Source organism: Lepidochelys kempii, chromosome 6 (assembly GCF_965140265.1).
Source record: "Lepidochelys kempii isolate rLepKem1 chromosome 6, rLepKem1.hap2, whole genome shotgun sequence".
NCBI lineage: Eukaryota > Metazoa > Chordata > Testudines > Cheloniidae > Lepidochelys > Lepidochelys kempii.
Window position 1 is genome coordinate 47,195,808 of NC_133261.1, and position 24,069 is coordinate 47,219,876.

The window sequence follows — 24,069 nt, forward strand, 5'->3', positions numbered from 1 at the left end:
AGGGTGAGAAAACCTGGATTTGTGCTGGAAATGGCCCACCTGTTGATCACTTTAGATAAGCTATTACCAGCAGGACAGTGGGGTGGGAGGAGGTATTGTTTCATGATTTCTGTGTGTATATAAAGTCTGCTGCAGTTTCCACGGTAAACATCTGATGAAGTGAGCTGTAGCTCACGAAAGCTCATGCTCAAATAAATTGGTTAGTCTCTAAGGTGCCACAAGTACTCCTTTTCTTTTTGTGATATGTAAGAATATCACAATATGAACTCTAAGAATAAAACATAGACTGAATCTAGCAAGAGCAATAGCTCTCCTAGTAGCAGAGACTGTTGAAACCTTTCTTGAGTACCATGTCTGGCCATAAACATCCAACAGAGGAAGATTCAATTTCTGAGCTTGATTCTTATCTTAGATTGGTGCAAATCAGGAATAACGCCACTGAAGTCAATGAGGTTACAGCCAGAGTAAATGAAATCAGATCTAGGTTATCTGAAGGCAGATTCTACTACCACTGATGTCAGTGGGAACACTTTCATTGACTTCATTGGGATCAGGGTTAGATGCTAATATAGAAGATTTAGAGAGAAACGAGTTTTGATTATTTACAGAGACAACATGATTATAAGGAGTAAGAATTTAAAATTAGAACAGGATTTTTTTAAGTAAAGTTGTTAAACTTCTTTTCATATCAGTTTGCCCCAAGATCCTCCTTGTAGTATGAAGACAGCAGAAAAATCTTATTGCTATATTAAGGGAAGTTTGATTATATTGTTTGAACAACTGCCCACAAGATGTTCTTGTGTAACTATCAGTGGGTGTTTGCCTTGACCCTGGCCAGTGTAAATGTTAACATGAAGATGCACTGAGATAGTAAGTCTCTCAGTAGCCACTGCTGTCAAAATGTAAATATTTTTTAATTCTCTAAATATTTTCACCTACCTGGCTGCAATCCTTCCAAGTTCAAGCAAACAAAGGCACACTTCTCTGGGCTGCTTGTGGAGGACTGCGAAAGCAAAATGAAGATAGACAATAGTTACAATAAAGGATATTTTAAGGGTTTCAGTGATGAACAGATCCCAGCTTACTAATGGCTGTCAACAGCATGTTAGTCTTGAATGTCTCTTTTAGGCAAAACTGCCATTGGCTTGCAAGATGCTTTTGCCTGAATAAGGAGTTCAGGATTAAGACTCAAAATGTGGCGTTTCCAAAGGAGCTTCCAACTCTCACTGAATATCCCTTAGGGTCCTTTGAAAATCCTAGCCTAAATCACCAAAGCTTGGTCTACACAATTTGGTAAAATACAGCCTACCTATAGCCATTATACATTGAATGGAGGGCTCCTAAAAAACTCTAAAAACTAGTGAAATGTCAAAGGGTTCTGGATCACTTTTTACGAACTATAAAGATAATGTTCCGTAGGAAACTGTTTTTCTCCCTCTGCTTCAATGAGCAAATATTAATTATATTAGTGAAGACAAATCCTTCTATAAACTTGATCCTGTTATTACTTGTGCACCCAAGCACTCCCTCTGAATACAACATGTGTTTAGGGTACTCAAGGAAGTCACTCAGACATTGAAAAGAAAGCTACTTATCTGTAAATCTTGTTCTCTGAAGATATGCATCTAAGCACGTTGCCATGCTTGGGTCCAGTGCAAGACCTGGGGGAGCTCCCATAGCTTTTATGTTTGGAGGCAGCTGCAGTACCTCATGGACCACTCGGTTAGGTATTTTTGGAAGCACTATCACGTTCCATTATCAGTTCCTTTAAAAACTTGGAGATGGTAACTCCTCCCCACCCCCAAAGAGGCCCAGCAAAATACATATGGAAAAATATACAAAAAATCTGATTGGAGAAGTTTGGGTGATGAGCAATCCATTTGGATGTATAGCTTCAGAGGATAAGAATTATAGGTACCTTGTTTTCTTTTCTCCAGAGATACCCGTCTTAGTGGAATCCTCCTCTTGAGAATAAATTCAGACTTTGGTGTAAATGGACAAGTTTCCCCTTGTCTAATAGAAGAGAAACCAGTGACAGAGAAATCGGTCTACCTTGGCTGTGTTCATGAGAGCTTAGATATATGAACATTTAGGGAATGTGCTGACTCATTTCACTTAATCAAGTGAAAAACACCTCCCAATAGGTGCTTCAGAGACTAAAATTTTTAAGTCAAGAAGTTTTCATCTTCTCCTATATGCTGTACACATGGACCTCTGAGTGAGAACTGCTGAAATAGATATCTTTGAATATAATTAATACAAAGTTGGACAGATCCTCAGCCGATGTAAATTGGTATAGCTCCATTGATATCAATGGAACTATGACAATTTACTTCAGCTGAGGATCTGCCCCAACGACTTTGGGGATTGCACATTCAGCAATACTTTGAAAAAATATATATGCATTTTCCCCCTAGAATCTGAACCAAAAATATTTCCAGAAGGAAAACTGCATAGCAGAAAAATAAAGTGGCAAGGCATTGGGAATAAAATTTCTATTCTATGGCCATCTGCTATTAGACATATCAGAGATGTAAAAGAAGACCTGGACACACCATCCTTCCTAATATTCTTTCTTGCCATAAACTAATTCATGGATGGAAAACTTAATCTTACTGAGAAACCAATATCTTAAAAAAAAAAATGTACACCAATGACCCAGACATACATTCTGCTGCTTCCACCTGAAAACTGTTTCAACATAAGCAATATATTTAATGTATCTTAATGCTAAGAAATATATAAATATACAGCCAGAACAGACTGGATAAACCAGTTCTGGAAATATCTTTGTGGCGTATAGGGGGCAATATTTTTGACCTCTACTTTACATCTGCACACATCGGATGTAAGGCTGGGCGGGGGGTGGGGGAGGCTGCATTTTGGGGGGAAATATCTGTAAACATAAGAAGGTTTGAATGAAGGACATAAAGTCTCTGCCAATGCTCAAACTTCTACTTCTTAAATGAAAACAATGTGCTCCAGTGAATCTGACCCACAATGCTCCAGACACATTTCATGCATTTCACAATGAACAATGTGAAAGAGTGAAATCATTGTTAGAGCATGACAAGCTGTACAGGCAATAATCAACCATAAAAACAAACATCTGGTGATGTGATAAGAATATGGTGATACAGTATTTCTAACAGCAAAATGTTAGCATTCCTGAGGACTATACCAGCATACACATTCAAGAACTTCAGGGGAAAACAAAAGCCATTCTGTATAGAATACAGTACCCACTGGAAATAGTTTAGATTCCCAAAACAGAATTCTTATATTTTTACAAGCAGGGCTTTTTAATGGACTATTAGCTAACAAGGCAATGTGGTCAGGATTTAAGGCAAAGTTCTGAAAGTCAGAAGACATGGGTTCCATTCCTACATCTGTTACAGACCTTTTATGTGAACTTGAGAAAGTCTCTAAAGCCAAAATTTGCAGAAGTGAGCAATGATTGTGGGTACCTTTTTGGGATGCTCATTTTGAGATGCCTTCTGTCTCAAACTGGAGGTACCCAATATTAGTATCCACTTTTTGAAAGGTGGCTGCTACTCTAAACATGTTCCCTCTGCAAAATGGGGAGAACAACACCACCCTTTCCCACAGAAGTGCTGTGAGGCTATATTCAGTGTTTGTAAAGTGCTTTAAGATCTTTGATGGAAGGTGTGATAGAAGGTATGCAAATCTTCTAAACTTTTTATGCCAGTGTGATTTTCATTTATGTTATCCTTTGACAATGATGTTAGTGAGTATTTCAGAGTGTAAATGTGGAACTGAACAGGAAAACTTGTCTGTCTTTGTAATTTTGAGGAAAATGCCCCTACATTGTCTGCACTGGAGCAAGTTAGGAATCCTGTTTAATGTTTCTGCGTTCAAGGGTTAAAAAGCAGTTGCTTGATACCAATAAATACATATATTCAGTAACACAGTTATAAGTAATACAGTTCATGGATTAGAGGAAATTCCTCTTTGGAGTGAGCGATTACAGACTCAGATGGAAATCTTACATCTGTACCTGTGGTATGCTGTTGCTTCCTGTGGGAACTGTATTCATAATTTTCTGAATTACTTACATTAATCTAACTTAATGTAGGTTTCTGAATTATTACCAGTACCTCAAATTTCTGACCTGAAAGGTTACCTGATCCTTCAAACACTGAGTGGCAAATACAAGTTTGCTAAATACCAGATTTATTTATTGTAATTGTAGCAATAGACATTCATCTTGACAAAGAAAGCATCATAAGCAACAAAATAAGACACAATGGGCCAAATTAATTCATGTTATAACTCCACTGATGTCTACAGAGTTACACCAGGGATGACTGTGATCCATTATGTCTTCATTTAGGGGAAACTTTTCTTCTCATTTACAACCCAGGTCAATGTAATGGATGGATGGATGGAGGTAAAAAAGGAGACATTTGTAATTTCCTGTCAGCAATTCACTCTGTCCTTAAGAAGTACATCATTTAGCATATGTAGATTCTTTCATACTTAAAATGTTATTTAATTTATATAGCAGTTTAATCCCTCCCAAGCAATTTGTATAAAAATACACATTTGTGATTCATCTGTTCTGATACCTAAGTTTCCTCCCTTGTGTTTGGTGTTCATTTTCTTATCACATATATTAAATGCATTTCTAATAATAATGTCAAGACAATATTATTAAATGAGCACTAACACACTTTGTATGATCACATACATGTAACATTTATGACATCCAGAAACCTACATTAAAAACTGTTAAGTTTGCAAAATCAAGCACTTCATAGTCAGAAAAAGACAGAAATAAGGCTGCCTCTGCAAACTTAATTTGACCCCCTTGTGCATTGGCATATGCCAAAGGCTTTAATTACATGATCATATACTACTTTTTCCACAGGATATCTGACTCATTCACTGCACAGGATGGATGGTATTGTCAATTTTTTTAAAAAAAAATCCTTGTTGTTCAGTGTGTGGCCGCATTCATTATTCACTGCACACCATCCAAAACCTGCACTGAATACAGAATTATTAGTTCCCTCCTAGGTTTTTCTGAGGTGCTGTCATCTTAGCATTTTACAATATTAATGAATTTATCTTCACAACACCCATGTAAGGGAAGGTGGTATTACTTTTTTATACATGGAAATGGAGGCATAGAATTAAAGCCAAACTTGTCAACTAATTTGGGATGCCCTATTTGAGATCATTAGGGTCATATGTTTCATAGCATGTAGCATTTCCTAGCACCCATTGCCCTCAGATACAGTTGTGAGTGCTCAACACTTCCACAGATCAGACCCCAGTGTCTCAAGTCAGGCACCCAGAAAATGAAGAATAAACAATCAGAGACCACACCTGTGAAAATTTTGGTTTAAGTGATTTTCCCAGTAGCACACAGGAATTCTCTGACAAAAGCAGAGAGAAGACAGTTCTCCAGGGTGCCATTCAACTGTTTTAGCCATTAGACTGTCCTTTCTCTTCCTACAATCCCCTTATTCATTCAGAACACACCTTCCAACTTCTGCAACAAATGAGGCTTTGGTCCTACAGCCTGATTCATTCCCAGAGTAAAAACCATCCTGGGCACTGAATAAGGGAGGGGTCCTGTAGAAAAAAAATAGGCTTTAACTACGTGTTCAGATACTATCATAAAGCATATGTTAAAGAGGGCTGAATTAAGATTACGTGGGCAGCCTTAATTTGACTATTTTCTTAATTCTGAGTGCTTGACTTTCCAACCTTAATTTTAAATTAACGTAGTATTTTGGGATGCAATTTCCTAACTTTTAAAAAAATGTAAATGTAGAAAAAACAATAATTTCATCTTGTGAAACCATATTGACCCATACATAGTCTTCAGCAGGATGGGGATCTTTAGATCCACGGGACACCACTTGAGCAAAGGGAATAACTAGTAATAGTAGAAGGCTGTTATCTTCTATGTGGGCCTGCCACTAGACAGGAATGGAGATTCACACTTTGCGGGTTTCACAGCTATTTGCTAAACAGCACCACAGAATGCCCCAGTATCTGGGAAGAGTAATTGCAGGGAAAGTCCTGCTCAGCTCCTGCAGACGTGACCTGGAACATACTCGGTCACTCTGTAGGGATGGCACCCGCAGTCTGGTCAACATTTAGGAACTGTGAGGGGATGGAGCATATTCAGCTGAGATAGAATCTTCAAAAACATAGCTGCTAAATTCTAAGAAGTCTCTACCAAGCATGTGAAACTTGTCAGAGGTTTATAACTTGGTCAAATCTGGGCAAATTTTCACAGAAATTGCAAAAGGCACTTCCCTGACACCATGGTGAGCTGCCCCACAAAATATCAAGTCTCTGCTCCAAAGTATAGAGGTGCTGGTTCTTATCAATGAAGCAATTTTAAGAATATTTTTAACATGGGCAAATCATATTTTCCCCAACTCTCAGGAATGGATGAACCACTTCAGATGAAACTTTCCAAAATTCTGCCTGAGGTAGAAATGCACCATTTCAGCCCAAACAGTTTAAGGTTGGCAAGTTATAAGCAGCTGAAAACAAGCTTTTATGGAAAGTGTATGGCAACCTTAATTACAGGTGTCACTGCCTGCACTGCCTATTACAGCAGTTGGGTTGAATTTCCACTATTTGTGACTACAGTATTATATGTCATTAATGTGGATTTTCCCTGACCTTTATGGGGGAAATTTTCAAAAGCACAAATGAGATTTAGGAACTCACATCTTATTGACTTTCAATGAGATTTAGGCCCATAACCCATATTTGTGCCTTTGAAAATCTCATCCTAAATACCTGGTCCCCACCCCATAATCACCAAAGAGGTTTATATCCTTTAACCTTCATAAATACCTAAGGGAAACAATCCCAAATATCAGGACAATATTAGGACAACAAAATAATAGTTATTCTCCACCTTCCCCCAAACTCAATTTCTTTGTTCTGCACCCTATTCAAGTTTCTCAGTGTTCCCAAAAGAGTGATACCATCACACTCTTATTTCAGTGAGCTACTTCACTATTTTTTCTCCATATTCAATTATAGTAATGATATATCTCTCAATCTGTAAAAGTTTTTCGTATGGGATGTATCATGACTTCTAACTCTCAACTGTGGTACAAGTATGGAATTAATTATGGAACATCTAAACACTTGATATTTACTGGTATACATTAACTTAACTGTATAGTGCTAATACAATAGGGTTCAAGGTGCTTCTATAGTCCTCAAAGTGACAAGACACGCTCAACAATAATGTGGATTGTTTAGTCAAACACTGTGAAGGATAGAAACAAAGTCTTATTCTGATGCAATTAGATATGAAATATAACCCAATATTTCAAATTGTAAATAGTCATTTGAAAAAGAGTGGCATAGTCATCGATTTTAATTTTGTTTTTACTTTCTTTTAAATGTGAAATTTGAGCAAATATTAAGAGTATTACAAAGAAAAAACTGCTCTATATTGTGCATATAAAAATGTAAGCAATAAATATTTGCTTGCTATTTTTGACAGCAGTGAAAAAGCAATATTAGAATGGAGAACATAGAAGTCTGCATTTTACTCTACACTAACATTAAAACAATGCAGACCACTGTTTAGAGAACCTACTCTACTAAAGGGTGATCATCGTATTGCATCAAAATAAGTCAATGTCAGATATCACACACACAAAAACAGAATATACAAGCACAATGGATGAATAGAACAATACCATCAAACACGCCTAAAACAAATCACACACAGCATGCTGGCACAGTTAATGGCAAACCCTCGTCTTGCTGTGTAGATTCTTTTCGAAGAAATAGATGAAGAATATTCTTTGGCTCCACATCCTATAACCATCCAATAACATTAGAGTATAGACACAGTCATTTTTAACAAAAAGTCCTTAACTTTCTTAACTATGTGAATCAGGCTGAATTCTATCATTCTTACCCTGGCAAAACTCCTACTGAGGCCAATGGGAGTTTTTCCACAGTACAACATTCTTCAGGTCTAAGCCCCATACCAAAATAACCTCAGTATTGAATGCAAACTTCTTCTAGTAAATTGTATTATCATAGTCTCATGGATCCACTGGCCTAAATCCCTGCACAGGGGAACTTCTGCAGGATGTTGCAGGTGCAAATGCTACTACAACCCATGGACTGCAACACTCACTATTTTGCCTACAGGACAAAAATTTGGGCCATAGATAAGGTTGTTGCTGGTAAGTAATTCTAATCCCATATTCTTTAGATATGCTGTTTGTGAAAGACGTGAGTGAAAGGGACACTATATTGGAACACCCATGCTGAGGAAGATGCATCCCCCCTCTTGTGCAGCTGCATTGGGGCTGGGTCATAGTGATACTGGTCAGTTGGGGCTGACCATTGGGACTGGTCAGTTGTAGTACTCAGGACTGTTCCACGCTAGTGTTAATACTGCTGATTTGGTAGAGGGTTGAGGGAAGGGAGGAATGTGGTGTGAGAAAGAGATGACACTGGTAGTTCCTGGGTCTTGAGACAGGTGCATCAGTCCCCTCTACTGCTAGAGACATTATGGCTGATTCTTTCCTGCCTTGTGCAGTCATACTTGTGCATAGTAAGTGCAAAGTGAGTATGACATAGTATCACTGAGCTCTAGTAGCATTTTATACCCACTCTACATGGGTGTAACTAACTACATAAGGGGAAAGGCAATGGAGAACGAGACCTATTGGGTCAGCCTGAGGCACAAGGGCCCCAGAGTTCCCATTGAAATGAGGCAGCTCGCTTCACAGACTCTTTTGTAGTGAAACAATGTAAGTCTAAAAAGGTCTAAAAGTGTCTCATTGATGATAAATTACTAAAGAGCAAACTATTTTATGAAGAGTAATGAGCTAGATTCTGTTCTCCATCACTCTGGAGTAAATCAGAACTGACTTCTCCAACTCACACTGGTGTGAATGGGTGAGATCAGGATTAGGTCCAGTGTGTACACACACTATTTACACACTTCAGGATTTATACCCTTTAAGGACCTCTGTAAAATCAAGTTGCTTGATGACATGATAATTGTACTTGCAAAAATAAATAGAATGCATCATTTCTTCTGCTTCCTTACCAAACATCCTGCATTCTTACCTCAGTCCCACAGGTGCTGAGCACTCTGGCCTTGCTCTTAAGAGAGCAATTAAGCTTGTACTTATCCTTTAAGCACAAGAGCAATAGCTTTAAAAATATACAAGAAGTCTGAGGGGAGAAGTGTAGGCGGCTGTGATAATCCTTTTGGATGTATATCTTCGGAGAACAAATCCCTAGAAGTCAATTGTTTTCTTTTTACAAATATACTCCTAAGAAGATTCCTATGCAATGGACAAATGCAGACCCTGGTGTAGGTAAAAGTTCAGACTTTCACATGGACCTGAAGACAAGGGGTGATATCCGGGGGACTATTCATGTGCTTAAATACCTTACTGGATCAGGTCCAGAATGCTCAGTACCTTGCAGAATTGAGGCCTCCCTAACTCCCAAAACTCCTATTAACATCAATAGTGTGTAGCTCTTTGAGGAAGTGATTATATCTGCTTCTGTGTTTATACAGTGCCCAGTTCTGAGGGAGGATATCTGTGAGTGATTATAGTCTAAGAAATTATCATAATGGGGGCTTTGGATGCACAGGGAGTACATATTTGTGCCACTGTTATGATTTCCATGATTTATTAAATGATTGTTCCTCCCTCAAGGAGGAGGATCCAAATTTAATAAAAGTAATAATAAAACTTATATTATCATTACTATTATTTATCAAATATGTCCCCAGTTTTATTCCCTCCTGCGAGGGACTCAGGGCATTTTCCCATTATTTAATCATAAATTATTTAAACATTTTCAGCAACTCAACAGAAACATTATGAAAATCATCCTCATAAAATCAGACACAGCAAAAACAGAAAATTAGAGCAAGAGCCTTAGATTTAAATAGGACAAGGACAGGGAAATATTCTAAATATAGATGTAACAGTGGTTCTAATTAATTAAAGCAGGTTTTATATACCATAGGCAGGCAAGCAAGATAATAAAGAAGAGAGAGGACGCAATCAGGTAGACTAAGACCAATAAACTGAGGACCATGGAGACTAGATGAGCAAACATTTGCTGTACCACTGACAATTTACACAGGTTTTACACATCAATTTGGTTTATTACAAAAACAAACAAACAAACCAAAAAACCTGTTACCTTAGTAACCACCCCATCTCCAGAGCTATGCAGTCTCAAAGCCACAAAGATCTTTCATAAAGCAATGCAAACACCAGTATGTCATGTGCAGACATATCTCACCACTTTTATATTTCTTAGTTTCACTGAATTTTTATTTGCTGTCTAGAGGGAAAGGAATGTAAAGGTCTATAACTGCAGTTGTTATTTCTACTGCATTGGCCTCAAAGGCCCTAATCAGGATAAAGATCCCATTGTGCTAAGAGCTCCAGCAAAAAGCAGGTAAAAATACCAATTCTCATTGCTTGAAGCTCTATAATTAAATGAACACCATCAACCTGTGATCTAGACCATTTCAGAAAAGGAGCTCATATTAGTTTCAGGTCCTACATCTGACACTGAGTCACCACTCAGTTCTTCCAAATGTTCTATCCATTAGCATGGATATCTTGCTAGACATCAATACTCAAAAAGAGGGGAGGAAAAAACCACCACCAACAGCAAAACTTGTTTTTAACAGACCTCTCAACCAGTCAACAAAAATGAGTTGCTTAATCAAGTTCTTCTAATAAAGGTTGATCTGAATTGTACTTGATATATTTAGGAATACTTTACCTTCCTTTCTTAAGAGCGGAAGTTGTGCAATAAGGAAGGTATCTTGTACTTGTATTTCAGTGGAATTGGAAGAGGCAGAGCAGGCAGCCAATGGCAGCACTGTGTCTGTGAGCCGGGAGTGGGGGGGTGGAGGAAGGGAGATAGTATCCAGGGACTTACTCTTCACACAGATAATAGAATAGCCACAGATCCAGCTGTCGATCTCACAATATCCATACATTTAGGGGTCTATTCCTCTTGCTCCCTCAAGCGCTTGCAAACCCTTCTGTCTCAGATATTCCACAGCTTCAGAGCTTTGGAAGTGTGATCATTCTGTTTGCCTTCCATGTGATTTTTTTCATGGGAGAAGGATGATCAACCCAAAAATACAATTAACCTACATAAAACGTGATAAGATACAATCCACATATCTTCAAAGCAATATCCTCAAAATTGGTATTTGTCAACACATGCTAAATTCTTCTCTGCCAAACGTTTTCCCCCAAAGGATACACAACAGTTCTGTGTATTAAACAAAACAGCGTAAGAATAGAACAGATCAAGTGAAAAGTGAAGCGAAATCCTTTCACAAATAATAGTGCTCAAAAAGCATAACACTAGAACAGAAGGGGAACAGATCAGTTGCAACAGAGATAAGGCTTTACTTATACAGTCAAAGATCTTTTGAGGAACTGAATACAGAAGCCTCTTGATGCATTACAGTGTGTTCATTTATCCTCAGTAGAAACAGATTAGTCTCATCAAAACAGCTTTAGGCTTTTATCCGAGTTCAGATCACAAGCAAACAATCGATTCTCTTCATCTTGTGTTTTCTACTGAAATGCAATCTTGAGGCAAAAAGTTGTCCTACATTTTCTTTCAAAAGAGAAGAGTAATAGGTATGAAGCATTATTAGGACGATGATTTAGCTGAAATAGTCCATTCTTGTAGTGGAGCAGCTGCCGGCACGAGTGTTGAATATCACTCTCCTCCTCAACTGCCTAGAGGAATCAGCTGAAAAGAAGTCAGTGTGGGACGGGGAGAAGAATTTCATATTCTCTCCCTTCCTGAGATATACCTACCAAATCTGTGGTATAATGGTGAATTTCCTGCAGCCAAAACTGTGAGCACATTTGGACCCTACTCTCCAGAGACAGAAAGAATCATCTTGTTTGGTGAACTAAGGAGCAAGAATTTCAGGCCATTCTAATATTAGGGATCTGTACAATTAAAAAAAATGTACCTAGCATAAAATAAATCTTTGTGCAGGGGGCAAATACAAAGCCCATGTACCTCTTAAGTCCAGCGTATGTGGGATTTAAGTGGTGCATAGGTCTTGTGCCCATCCCTTGCAGGGGGGTGCATGCAGACTCAGGAGCTAGCACAGTATTTTCTTCCCCCTGATTTCTGTCACAGCTGCTTTTTTTAGTTTTACATTATTTTATTAGTAGTAGTATTATTACTATATCTATTACTACAAGATGAAACTCAGTTGTACTTTACTGCAGGTTGCAAGCAGTGTCTAAACTTTAATGGATCTTGGTCCTGGTGCTTAATTAATTAAAATTTTCTGACAAATGATAAAGTTCTAGTTCAGAAACAGATTTTTTTTCTTTTAACCATCCATTTTAACACGAACCACAATATCATGGAGGAATTTGGTCATTAATAACTACTATGTATCTAAAAATGGCATGGTCTCACATATGTAGATATTAAAATATGACTAATTTTGAACATTCCATTGCATGCTCTTATGCTTATAAGTGTCTGTCCAGATGCACCCACTTGCCCCCCTGGCACTCCATCAGGTTAGCAGTAAGTGGTGAGATCCAAAGCTCAAGACGGCTGTGGCCCAGCCAGGATATCACTGATAGGGGACTGCCCTTTTAAAGATTCCCTCTTCCCCGTTGGGTAGCAGTGGCTTAGGGCACTAGAGTGTCTAGTGCCATCACTGACTGTGCAGTTCTTATTCAAACTGAATTGCCAGTGAAATAAATAGGAATTTTGACTGATTAAGGGCCACAGGTTAAGTGCCTGCAATACATTAAGCAACTTTATTTCCAGGTTTTAAAAACACTGTGTTGGTATTTTTCTTCCTAGTCATCTGTTTTTTTAAAAAAAATGAATATAGTATTTTGAAATGCTATTTAATCACCTTTAGTAGATCACACTATACTTCTAACATATGTAACAAGGCACGTATGAAAGTTAACCATCTGCAAAATGTCCACCTGGACCACAAAGATATTCAGTAGCCAATCAATTTTAAACAGCAGTGCTTTTGCCTTATTGGTTTAATCCAACTCCCATTAAAATCAGTGGTAGCACAACTGACCTTTTAGTAGACACTATAAAAGCAGAATTTTAACATTGTCAATTACCATATAAGCAAGTACGTACCCAAGCCTTCTGATTCAAATAGGCATGTGTCGTCCACCCCCACATCTCTGCACCAGGATAAGAAATTTGCTGTGTTGTCTCGTGCAAAAAAAGACCCTGAAGGAGCATTGGCTTTGCATGGAATCTTCCGCACTGGCAGGGTCTATAAAAATAAAACAAAACCCCCTCATTCTAGGTATATGATATTTGGAAGGGCAGTATTTGTACCTAGGGAACATGAAATCACATCATGCAGGTACAGCATAGATATATATGTATTGGGTCAACGGTCACTCTTGCTCACTCCCTAAAGAATTACAGCCAAAGATAAATAGTACAATCTATCTGGCACAAAAGTATTCGCCTGGCAGAGCTTTTAAAAGTACGAAGAGATCGACCCAAGATGTGAAGTTTGGATCTGGATCAGTACTAGAACTTTCCCCAAGTTTGGGAGCTTGGAATCCAGTGTTTGGTTCAGCTAATGGAATAAGAAGTCAGCTGTTAAGTAAGGATCCAGATTTGGATCTGAACTTCCCCCAAATTTGGGGCGGATTGCGGTCATTTTTAAAGGTAACAATACAGTTTTGAAAATACTGTATTCACATCTTTCATTAGTAACCAAGAAACGCCTTAGGAACAGGGGTAGCGATGCATGTGCTAGAGTCTTTGGGACTGTAAAATTCTGAACAGCTGACTTTCCAAGCCCATTGAGTAAAGCACACACTATCATCCCGTACTTACAAAATCAAGGACTAGGACACAGCCAGATTCTCAGATCAATGATACCAGAGTAATTCTAACTAAACACTGATTCCAAGGGAGATACTCCAGATTTAGTCAGGTATAACTGAGAGCAGAATCTGGTCCAAACAGAATGACTAGCACAGAAAAACTGAGGGAGTGTTGTACCCTAGTTGCATTTGCAAGAGATACATGCAAAGCTGCTATCAATAATTTTAATTTTCATGTAAAGCTCATTTTTATGGTGTCAAAAGCTATATCTGCCATAGAAGGCCAAATAAGCTGAGAAGTGACCATTGTTACCCCATAACTTTTCAATGTTGCCCCATCACTGAGAAATTCAGACCTCAAAATTGTTTTTATTATGCAGCTTTGCCATTAAAGTGATTTGATCTGCTTCTGTTCTGGAGCTAGTTGTTAGATCCAATAGCCATTAACTAAAGAACTGAGAAAATGCAAATGGTGTCTGTAGCAGTTTCCAGTTCTATGTCCAAAAGTTAGTATCAACAGTCCAAATAATTCTTGAAAGCATCACATAAAATACTGCAAGAAAAAAAATCAAATGACTTTAGAAGGCTTTCACCTGACCCCCAGCTGCTGGCAGCACACTAATTACAGGATTTAGGAACAGCTGGCTTATGCGGGGCAGTCAGAAGGGTGAGGGGGGCGGGAAATCAAACACTTATCTTACTAAAGTTACTTGCAAGACTTCCATTGACTTCACCAAGACTGGGATTTGGCCCAATCTTTAGGAAAAAACTCTATAAAGAACTGAGATGCAGTTTGTATAAAATATGTTACACAGCAGTAGTGTATAATCAAGATAATGCACCCAATTATTTGTTCTAATATGACCTCTTTGTGCTGCCTCAAAAGTACAAAGAAGCCATAAAGCTAGCCTAACTAGCCAATTCACAGTTTTTGCAAGATGTCTGCCCCTGCAAAACTGCCTCCTGGACTGTAGCCTAGAGCATGCTGCTATGCTCCAGAAATGCCCAGCTCCAGACACATCCACTAAGTGACAGGTACAGCTAGGAGTAACTCCGTAGCTGTGGGACTGAATAGGGAGAGGAGTGGTATAAAGGCCACATATATCCATGTTCCTACATGTCAGCTTCTGGGGTCCTGTGGCAAGCACAGTTTAGCTGAATTCAAGAATTAGGCCCAATAATTTTGAGTTATACAGTTTTGAAAAAAGGAATTATTCCTTTTGTTAAGGACCAAAGGACGTAGTGTAGAACAGTGCAACTTCCCAAATACCATTAGTTTCACTAGTTTATTTTAAATAGTGAAAGGCATTGGAATATAGGTTTTAAGAAAAAAATTATTACTGATGCTGATGACACTCACCTATATATCTCATTCTGAATTGATGGAACCACTGCTGCTACTAAAATGGCAGAATGCCTACAGGAAATTTGCTCTTGGATGAAAAGCAGCTGGCTCAAACTGAACCCAGGCAAGGCTGAAGAGATGCAGGTCAGAAAGGGGAAACACTTTGAAGATCTAGCCAAAATTCTGTCTCCACCTTCCAACGAAGCCATACAGCCCCATTCATCAAAGTGGTGTGAAGCCTTAGGGTCTTGTTCGACTCCTCACTAAACTTAGATGATCAGGGAGCATCAGTTTCCCAAAATGCCTCCTTTCACCTCCAGCTTGCCAGGAAACTTCATCCCTTCCTCCCAGATGAGGACCTGGCTACAATGAGCCATGCATTTATCATCTCCAGGCTGGATTACTGTAACTTGCTTTATCTGAAGCTGAAGAGAATGCTCAGGTTCCAACTGGTACAGAATGAGGCTGCCCGCCTACTCTATGGCTCAGCCCCCATGAGCAAATAAGGCCTGTGCTCAAGTCCCTCCACTGGCTCCCAAACAGCATCCAATACCAGTTTAAGGCCATGGTCCTAATTTCCAAGGCAATTAATGGATCAAAGCCCAGGCATACCACAGACTGAATATTGATCTATGAACCCTCAAACAGCTGTGCTCCTCTGGAATAATGCAGATCTCAAAGTCCAGTACAAAGCACGTGAAAGCTGAAGACAAAGTATTCTTGGTCAAGGAGGCTTAGGTCTGGAACAATTTTCCACGGAAGATCAGGTGAATCCAGAATCTGACCATCTTTAGGAAATATTGCCAAGCCTTCCTCTTTGAGAAAACTTTTACCACCATAAGAAATACTCACTGCTTGAACTCCCCTTTTATTCCCAAACTCCTCTCAACCCTCCCAAAAAACCTACCCCAAGCAAAAGTCTGACACCATAAAAGAAGTTACAGAGACTTTCTGAAGTCCTCTAGGGACTTTCCTAATGCTGTTGATTTTACATGCAGGGCTCTTAAATAATATGATGATGTATGGCAGTATAAAACTCTAAGATCAATAGAGAGTTTTGCCAGCTCCTGATTTTATTGCAAGTCTGTTGATATTTGGTGTTTTTTCTTAAAGCTCCAGTCCCAAGAGTGAGGTGTGAATTATGTGCGAATCTCAACTTTTTAATTTTTAAGTAGGTTTCTAGCCCTTGTGGGTACAGAGAAAAACTTTAAAAAGTGAACAACAGAGATAAACACATGAGGCAAATAAAAAAAGAAACACATCATTTATTATTTTTTTAAAATCTTTTCATTTTTAAGCCAATTTCATTATTTGGGGAACTTTTCTCATAATTTTGTACAAAGGGGTTGGCAATACCAAGGATACAATACGTAAGGCTTGATCTCACGGAGTAAGAGCAGAGCAGATATGGAGGGTGGAAAAATACTCTTGAATTTAAGTAATAGTTTGTTGATCACTGTTTGAAATCCTTCCCAGTCCTCCTAGCTCTCCCCCTTCACCCCACTACTAATGTTTTTCCCTTCCATTCTGTCTTAGGATCCCATACTGAGAAGTGCTGAGTTGAAGTCAATAGAAGTTCCTCCTCATAGGATTGGGCTTTAACAATATTAACAATTAGCACTAGTCAAGTTTCTAGAGTAATACCTTCTTCATATCAGAACAATCTCAAAGAGTGAGTGAGCATCAGTATCCTGAGGCAATTTCACACTTTAAAACACTGACTGCTTCGCATTTTCAATTGAGTTCTCCTTCGTGACCTACACCCTTCTTGGTGTTGTATTGAAGCATTCATCCATCTCAACCCAATCCTGCACTCCTTCCTCAGGTGAACTCTCAGTGAATGAGAATTTCATTGGAATAAAAAAAGTACAGAGCTTTCAAAGGAAAAACAACAATACAAAAGAAAGCTAATAAAAAATCAGTGGTAGTTTTATCAGAATAAGGATTCAGGGCCAGGCTATGCCCTTCAGAAAGCCACCAAAATAGAGAGAAATCTTGAGTTTTATGGAACTGAGTCCTTGATGGTGATAGTTCTCCTTATGAATACAAATTATACCACTGTTTCACTCAATATCATTTCCATCAGACACACACTGGTCCCAAATCTGACCTCACACTGCTGCAAATCAGGAGTAATTAATGGAATCGGCAGAGTTAAAATAATGCAAGACTAGTGTAATGAGTTTAGAAATTGGCCCAATGTCTTATCATACTTTTTTACTATAATCAAACCTTTGAAACATATGTTGTTAATTTACAATAGCTCCAATATATGCGTGAATTCGAAAATGTGGTGTTTGGCAACATTATTCATTCATTTGACTCACTAGACCATATATCCCCCAAAACCCAGTCTGATGCTGCTATGTGAGCCTATTGACACAGAGCCAGATCAGCTGATGTAATTGAAGCTAATGGAGAGAAGTCAGTTACATCACTTGAGGATCTGTCCCATAGTGTCCCTATAGATATGTGGATGATCATTTTACTCAGTTAGTTGTGACATTAAGAAGATCAGATGAACTCACCTCACAAAATCTGGATACCTTCTCATTTTAAAATCACTTTAGGTGCGTAATAACTTCATGCAAGACTAATTTAAGAACCAAACCTTGGTTGACTCCCACCCCTTGATAGGTAATTAAGAAGGTGGTGTGCACAAAGTTTCCTCCTTTCAATACCTGGGATAGGAGCCAGCCAGGATTGCAATCCCTGTGCTAAGAGCCTCCTGAGTGTTTACTATCCCAAAGAGGGTGGGAAAGAGTCAGAGCCTCTACATTGAGCGCAGAGCTGAGTAGGTGTGAAGGAGAGCATGCTGCACATGAAGAAGGAGAGTGAAGCATACATGATACCTTTTGTGCCAGGGATCTCAGGGAGGCATTATGCGTTGCTGAGGCACAGTGTCTTCCAGAGCTCTCATGTAGAGTATTGTGGCTCTGCATCATCACCAACACATGGTGTCACCAACACAATCTGACTCTAAATGTTCTGTTTCTGTGTCTCCTACTTTAAGTAGATGGCAAAGCCTGGATATAGAAATGTAATTGAGTATGGCCATTCAGTAATGTATCAGGCCCATACTGGGTTTGTTTCAGTACATAATGTTTATTTAATGTGCTACCCATAAATTAAATATATTCACCTTGACAATTGAGGTCTTCCCCTTAACTGTATCAGTCAAGCGAGTTTCACTGTGAAAGAGATATTTTCATGAAGCTAGCAAAATCTCTTACTTTTATAATGATTAAGACTTCTAGATTACACAATTTATATGAAGATCTACTGAAGGCAAATTGCAAAAGTGTCTAGGTTCCTGAACTATTAAGCTTGTCTGACAGCTATGTTATCGAGTCTAACCAAAAGACATCTTGCCAATGTCACTGACAGGTGGCCTGAACAAGTATGAAATCAGAAGTGGCAATGGCATGTAAACACAAAACATGTGCTAGATTGGTGGTCGGGAGGGTGGGGGTGTTTTGCTTTATAAATAATTCATGGCCTCCCTTCTATTTACTCAGATGACAGAACTTATCAGTACAAACGATATCACTGTCAAAAATGCTTAAAATAAGACTACAGAACAGCAAAGTACCATTCAGCCTAAGCTATCTTACATGCTAAAGAACTATATCATGCATTGAATATATATCACACTATATTCTACCCCATTTCCCACAAACTTAGGGCCCAATCCTGCTCCCACTGAAGCCAACCGCAAAATACCCTTTCATTTCAATTACAGGAGGACTGGGCCAATTCTGAAGAATCGCAAGGGGATACCAATATTTTCTTAACACCTGATACAATTCCCTGCCTCCTTTTAAAAATAAGCCTTTTTTTAGTATTATTATTTTCAAATCTATTACTGTAAGACCCAACTCTAAAACACATGAAAGTTCTTATTAAAGACAGGTTTTATGCTCAAATATTCTTTACTGATTTGTTTAAATGGCTTGAATGTCTCAAAAGTGTTTTGTAACAGATCATTCAGAAATAATTAGGTTTCCATATGGCAAGAGTGACTTTTGTTGACATAGTATAGTATATCCACTGTTACTTTGAAACAGCAGTGCCCACAATTACTCCTATCAAATATCACGAAAACAGGTCCCCAGTTACACTCTTTTTACAGTCTTGTCTTGTTGATGTACATACATGTGGTTTAATGCAGGATGTGAAAGTGTGAGTGAAACAGATGACGTAATCCTGGAAAAATGCTGTTAGGTTCACTTCTATACCCCAGAGGGTCTCTGTTTCACTGTGCTGTGAAATCCCATGGAAAAAGAAATGTATTTTTATACTTTTTTTTCCAGAATGAGATCCATAAATAAATGTTGTGTTGTGTTTTGTTTTGTTTCTAAAAAACTATTTTCTTTAAGCAGACTCAAAGCAGGTTTGAAGGCTTCTGATAATGGCTACATTCCTTTTATTCTCTCCCCCATTTTTGCCACAAAGTACAGGGAATATATGAAGCCATTTTTAATGCTAAAAAAGGGGTTATAGCTGGCTAGGCACTTCCGCAAAAAGTTCTGTTATGTTCTGAATTACCTACAATATCGAAAAAAGGAAGAAAGAGGTATTGTTAAATACTGCAGTATTTACCCACAGATGTATACATCTATGATAGTTATTCAGCTAGTAAGGGATATGAATTCACACTCAAAGGAAACAACTAAAAAAACCTCATTCCAAACCATTTCACTGTCTCAGCTTCGTATCTTCTTTCATTCTGCCCCTATATTTGGAACAGGCTCTCATTTCTTGTTCTGCAAGTACCACCTTCCTCCTTCTCAAACCCCTTAAAATACACTTTCTAGCCTAATATTTTGTCTGAATTAGTGCGTTATAGGCACGAAACACAAAAGCAGAGTTTTGCCATTGACTCATTGTGGCCAGGAGTTCTCCCCTTGTCCTTCATGAATTGGTGACGTGTGAAATACACTTAAGGTTCAATTCTGAAAACACTTACTACCAAGTGTCATGGGTCCTGTCACAGAAGTAAGCCATGTGCCTAGCAGCGTGTGAAGGACAGGCCCCTTACTGTACTCCGTAAACAGGAAGGAATAATAAACTCCCTATGTGTGAATAATAAACAACACAAGTTAAAACCAGGCAACATTTATGCAGTTGCTATACTCCCATTCCCAAATGGTCTTCCTAAACCACCTTAGTCCCCATCCACAGTTCACAAAAATGTTGCCCCCAGTGCATTCCAATTGAGAGCTGGAAGAAAAAAAAATATGGTTCCAACTGCTGTATATTGGTACTGACCCTGAATTTGGCAGTTACATCTACAAGTGTAAGTGAGTATGAATTAAACACTGTCTAAATGATCAGAGAACAATCAGTGGGGTAAACAATCCTCTCTATCAAGCTGCACCCAGGTTCTTTTTTATTTGTTATTGTGCAGAGCACTTTCAAGAGGCACTAAACAGACTAACACCGCAAGAAACTATTAACTTTGACATAAAATTAAAGAGCTAGAACTAGCCATCATAACATCTCACATCACAAAAAGTGAAAGCCTCAATTAAAAAAAAAGTTAAAACCTGGGGCAGCTGTAGGTTAAGACCAATGGCCACTGGGAAAATCTTAAAAATGTAAGGCTGGAAGGGACCATGAGAGGTCATCTAGTTTAGTTCCTCAATGTTGAGGCAGGATCAAGTAAACTTACCTAGACCACCCCTGACAGGTGTTTGTCTAGTCTGTTCTTAAAAACTTCCGGTAATGGGGATTCCACAACCTCCTTTGGTAATCTATTCCAGTAACCGAGTATCAATTATAAACTTGCTATAATTAACAAGTTTTTCCTAGTATCTAACCTAAATCTCCCTTGTTATACATATAAGCCAATTAATTCTTGTCCTACCTATAGTGGACATGGAGAATAATTGACAGCATCCTCTTTGAAAAGTCCTTCTCTCAATCTTTTTTTTTCTCAAGACTAAATTTGACCAGTTTTTTAAAACCTTTTATCACTTTTGTTGCTCTCTTGTGAACTCTCCCCATTTGTCTACATCTTTCTTAAAGTGTGGCACCCAAAACTGCACACAGCACTCCACCTGAAGCCTCACCAGCGCAGAGTAGAGCAGAACAATACTTCCCACATCTTACATATGACACTCCTGCTAATACACCCCAGAATTATATTTGCTTTTCCACAGCTGCATCACATTGCTGGCTCATGTTCAATTTGTGATCTACTGTAACCTCCAGATCCTTTACTGAAGTACTGCGATCTAGCCATTTATTCCCCATTGTGTAGTTGTGCATTTGATTTTTTCCTTCCTAAATGTAGCCTTCTGCACTTCTCTTTACTGAATTTCATCTTGTTGACTTCAGATCATTTCTCCAATTTGTCAAGGTCTTTTTGAATTCTAATCCTGTTCTCCAAAGTGCGAGCAACCTCTCCCTGCTTGGTGTCATCTAACATTTTATAAACATATCCTCCATTTCATTATCCAAGTCATTAATGAAAATATTGACAAGCACTGGACTCAGGACAGACCCCTGCAGGACCCCACTAGATACGTCTCCCCCAGTTTAACAGTGAACCATTGATAACTATTGTTTGAGGATGTTTTTCAACCAGTTGTACATCCATCTTATAGTAATTTCATCTAGACTACATTTCCCTAGTTTGTTTATGAGAATGTCCTGTGGGACTGGGTCAAAAGTCTTACTAAAATCAAGATATATTATGTCTATATCTTCTCCCTACCTCCATCCAAGAGCCCAGAAACCCTGACAAAGAAGGAAATTAGGTTGGTTTGGAATGATTTGTTCTTGGAAAATCTGATCTGGCTAGTTATCACACTATTAACCTCTAGGTGCTTACAAATTCATTGTTTGATAACTTGTTCCAGTACCTTTCCAGAAATTGAAGTTAAGATGTCTGGTCTAATTCCCCAAGTCCTCCTTTTTCCCCTTTCAAAGCTTGCAATCTTGAGACCATTGATAAAATCACTGAACAAAAAATGGGACCAGGAAGAGTGCCCAGAACAATAGAAAAATGGCATTTTTTGTCAAAATACCAAAGAAAGGCAACCTAAGCAACTGTACTGACTGGTGAGGTGTTACAGTCTTTTCAATGATAGGCAAAGTCCTTTGCAGTATCATCTTAAGCAGAATAAGGGAAGAGGTTGAGACAAAGATAAGGAAGAGCAAGATGAATTTCAACCCAGAAGATCATGAGAAGATCACCACATTTCCACCCTAAAAATAATAATTGAAGAGAACATTGATTGGCAAAAACCACTCATCATAAACTTCATAGACTAAGAGAGCATTTGACATCCTCCGTTATGATTCACTCTGGAACATGCTGAAATGTTATGGTATGCCAACAAAAATAATTAACATCATCAAGTCTTCATATCAAGGTGCAGCGTGTATAGTTAAAGTAAATAGACATTTGAGTGAATGGTTTGACCTGGACTCTGGTGTCAAAGAAGGATGCATTCTCTCAACTCTCCTCTTTGGCATGGCCATTGCTTTTCATTATGAGAAAAAGTGCAGATGGATACAATGCAGGCATTGCATGTTTCAACGGAAGTACACTAGAAGATTTAGATTTTGCTGATGACATAGCTCTTCCAAGTGACAGCTCAATCAACTACAAACAAACTTGGAAAGACTGTTCAGAATTACTAAAGAGATGGGGTTAATGATCAGCTATGAAAAAGAAAAATCTAATGACAACCCAAGTGTAAGAGGCCAGCTGGCCTTTAAGGTAAGCCAGACACAGCCTTGCCTGTGACCTACCAGCTAGCCCCTGTGAGGATTTGTGGGATCTGAACCCGGGCCTGGGGGTGCTTCCACACCACCACCGGGCAGTGCTGGCAGAGCCACAGTAAACACACCTTACATCCTGGGAGACCAGTCACTCCAGGAAGTGCTGCCCATGGAAGAGATGCCCAGCATTCCCTTCCCTGGCCTCTGTTTGGCCTAGACATAATTTTAAGCCTGGAGGGAGTACTAAGAAATTGTCTGTGCAACAAGGCAGATCCCTAACCTGCTGCTAAGACAGATGTCACCTTGTTCCTGGTCCCTGTCCTCTGGCCCTGCCCTCTGGTTCCTAGCTATTGACTCCATCTTGACCCTTGGTTACAGCCTCTGATTACCTCTGGCGTGACCATTGGCTCTGGTCCTGGATATTGACTCCAGCTTGGCTCTTGGCTCCAGACCTTGGCTACAAACTCTGGCTCGAACCTCAGGCCTGACCACCCATGGTGCTACCCACTGAACCTGACCATCCATGTCCCAGTTCTTGACAGCCCCAAGCTGATGGTGATATGGCAGGTTAATGATAATTAGTGACCCCAGCTGTGAAAGGGTCAGGAAAAGCCTATATTCACAGAGTGGAGAACTCAGAAAAGAGAGACAAGGAGAGAGGAGCCAAGAGAGTTCCCTCTCTTTGGGAAGGGCCTGGTGAAGTCAGTCTGGAGGAGACGCACAGGAAGCAGGTTAAGCTCCCATGAGGAAAGTCCTGAGATAGGACCTTGAAGGAGTAGGGAGATCCCTGAGGAAGCTGCCTCAGTCCTGATCTGGGAGGCATTGGGGGGAAACTGGCTAGGAGGAAGTAGCATAGGTGACCAGAAGCAGAGAATCACAGTGCAGCCCAAAAGGGCAGAGAATTATCATATGGATATCTTTTTGGACTTTCAGCAGGATCTTTAGTTACCCCAGAAAGGGGATGAACTTAAGAAGTGAACAGATCTTCTGGCCAGGTCACAGAAAGACTCAGAGAGAGACAGGTCAGCACAGGGCTAAAAAGGTGGTAAAAAGGCGGTGCAAGAGACAAGTCCCCCTACAACATAGTGACCTTACTCCACGGGA

The 24,069-nt window shown here is 39.1% G+C and overlaps 1 protein-coding gene across 7 annotated transcripts in view; it reads right to left on the reverse strand.

The window, feature by feature from the left end:
* Positions 1-24,069, reverse strand: part of GAS2 (growth arrest specific 2) — a 157,754-nt gene that overhangs the window by 62,702 nt on the left and 70,983 nt on the right. For all 7 annotated transcript variants that reach the window (XM_073347823.1, XM_073347820.1, XM_073347826.1 and 4 more), the window contains 2 exons: positions 13,177-13,318; positions 940-1,003 (listed from right to left, as the gene is read on the reverse strand). In XM_073347823.1, coding sequence (XP_073203924.1) covers positions 940-1,003; positions 13,177-13,318 — 206 coding nt within the window. The remainder of the gene's footprint in view (positions 1-939; positions 1,004-13,176; positions 13,319-24,069) is intronic.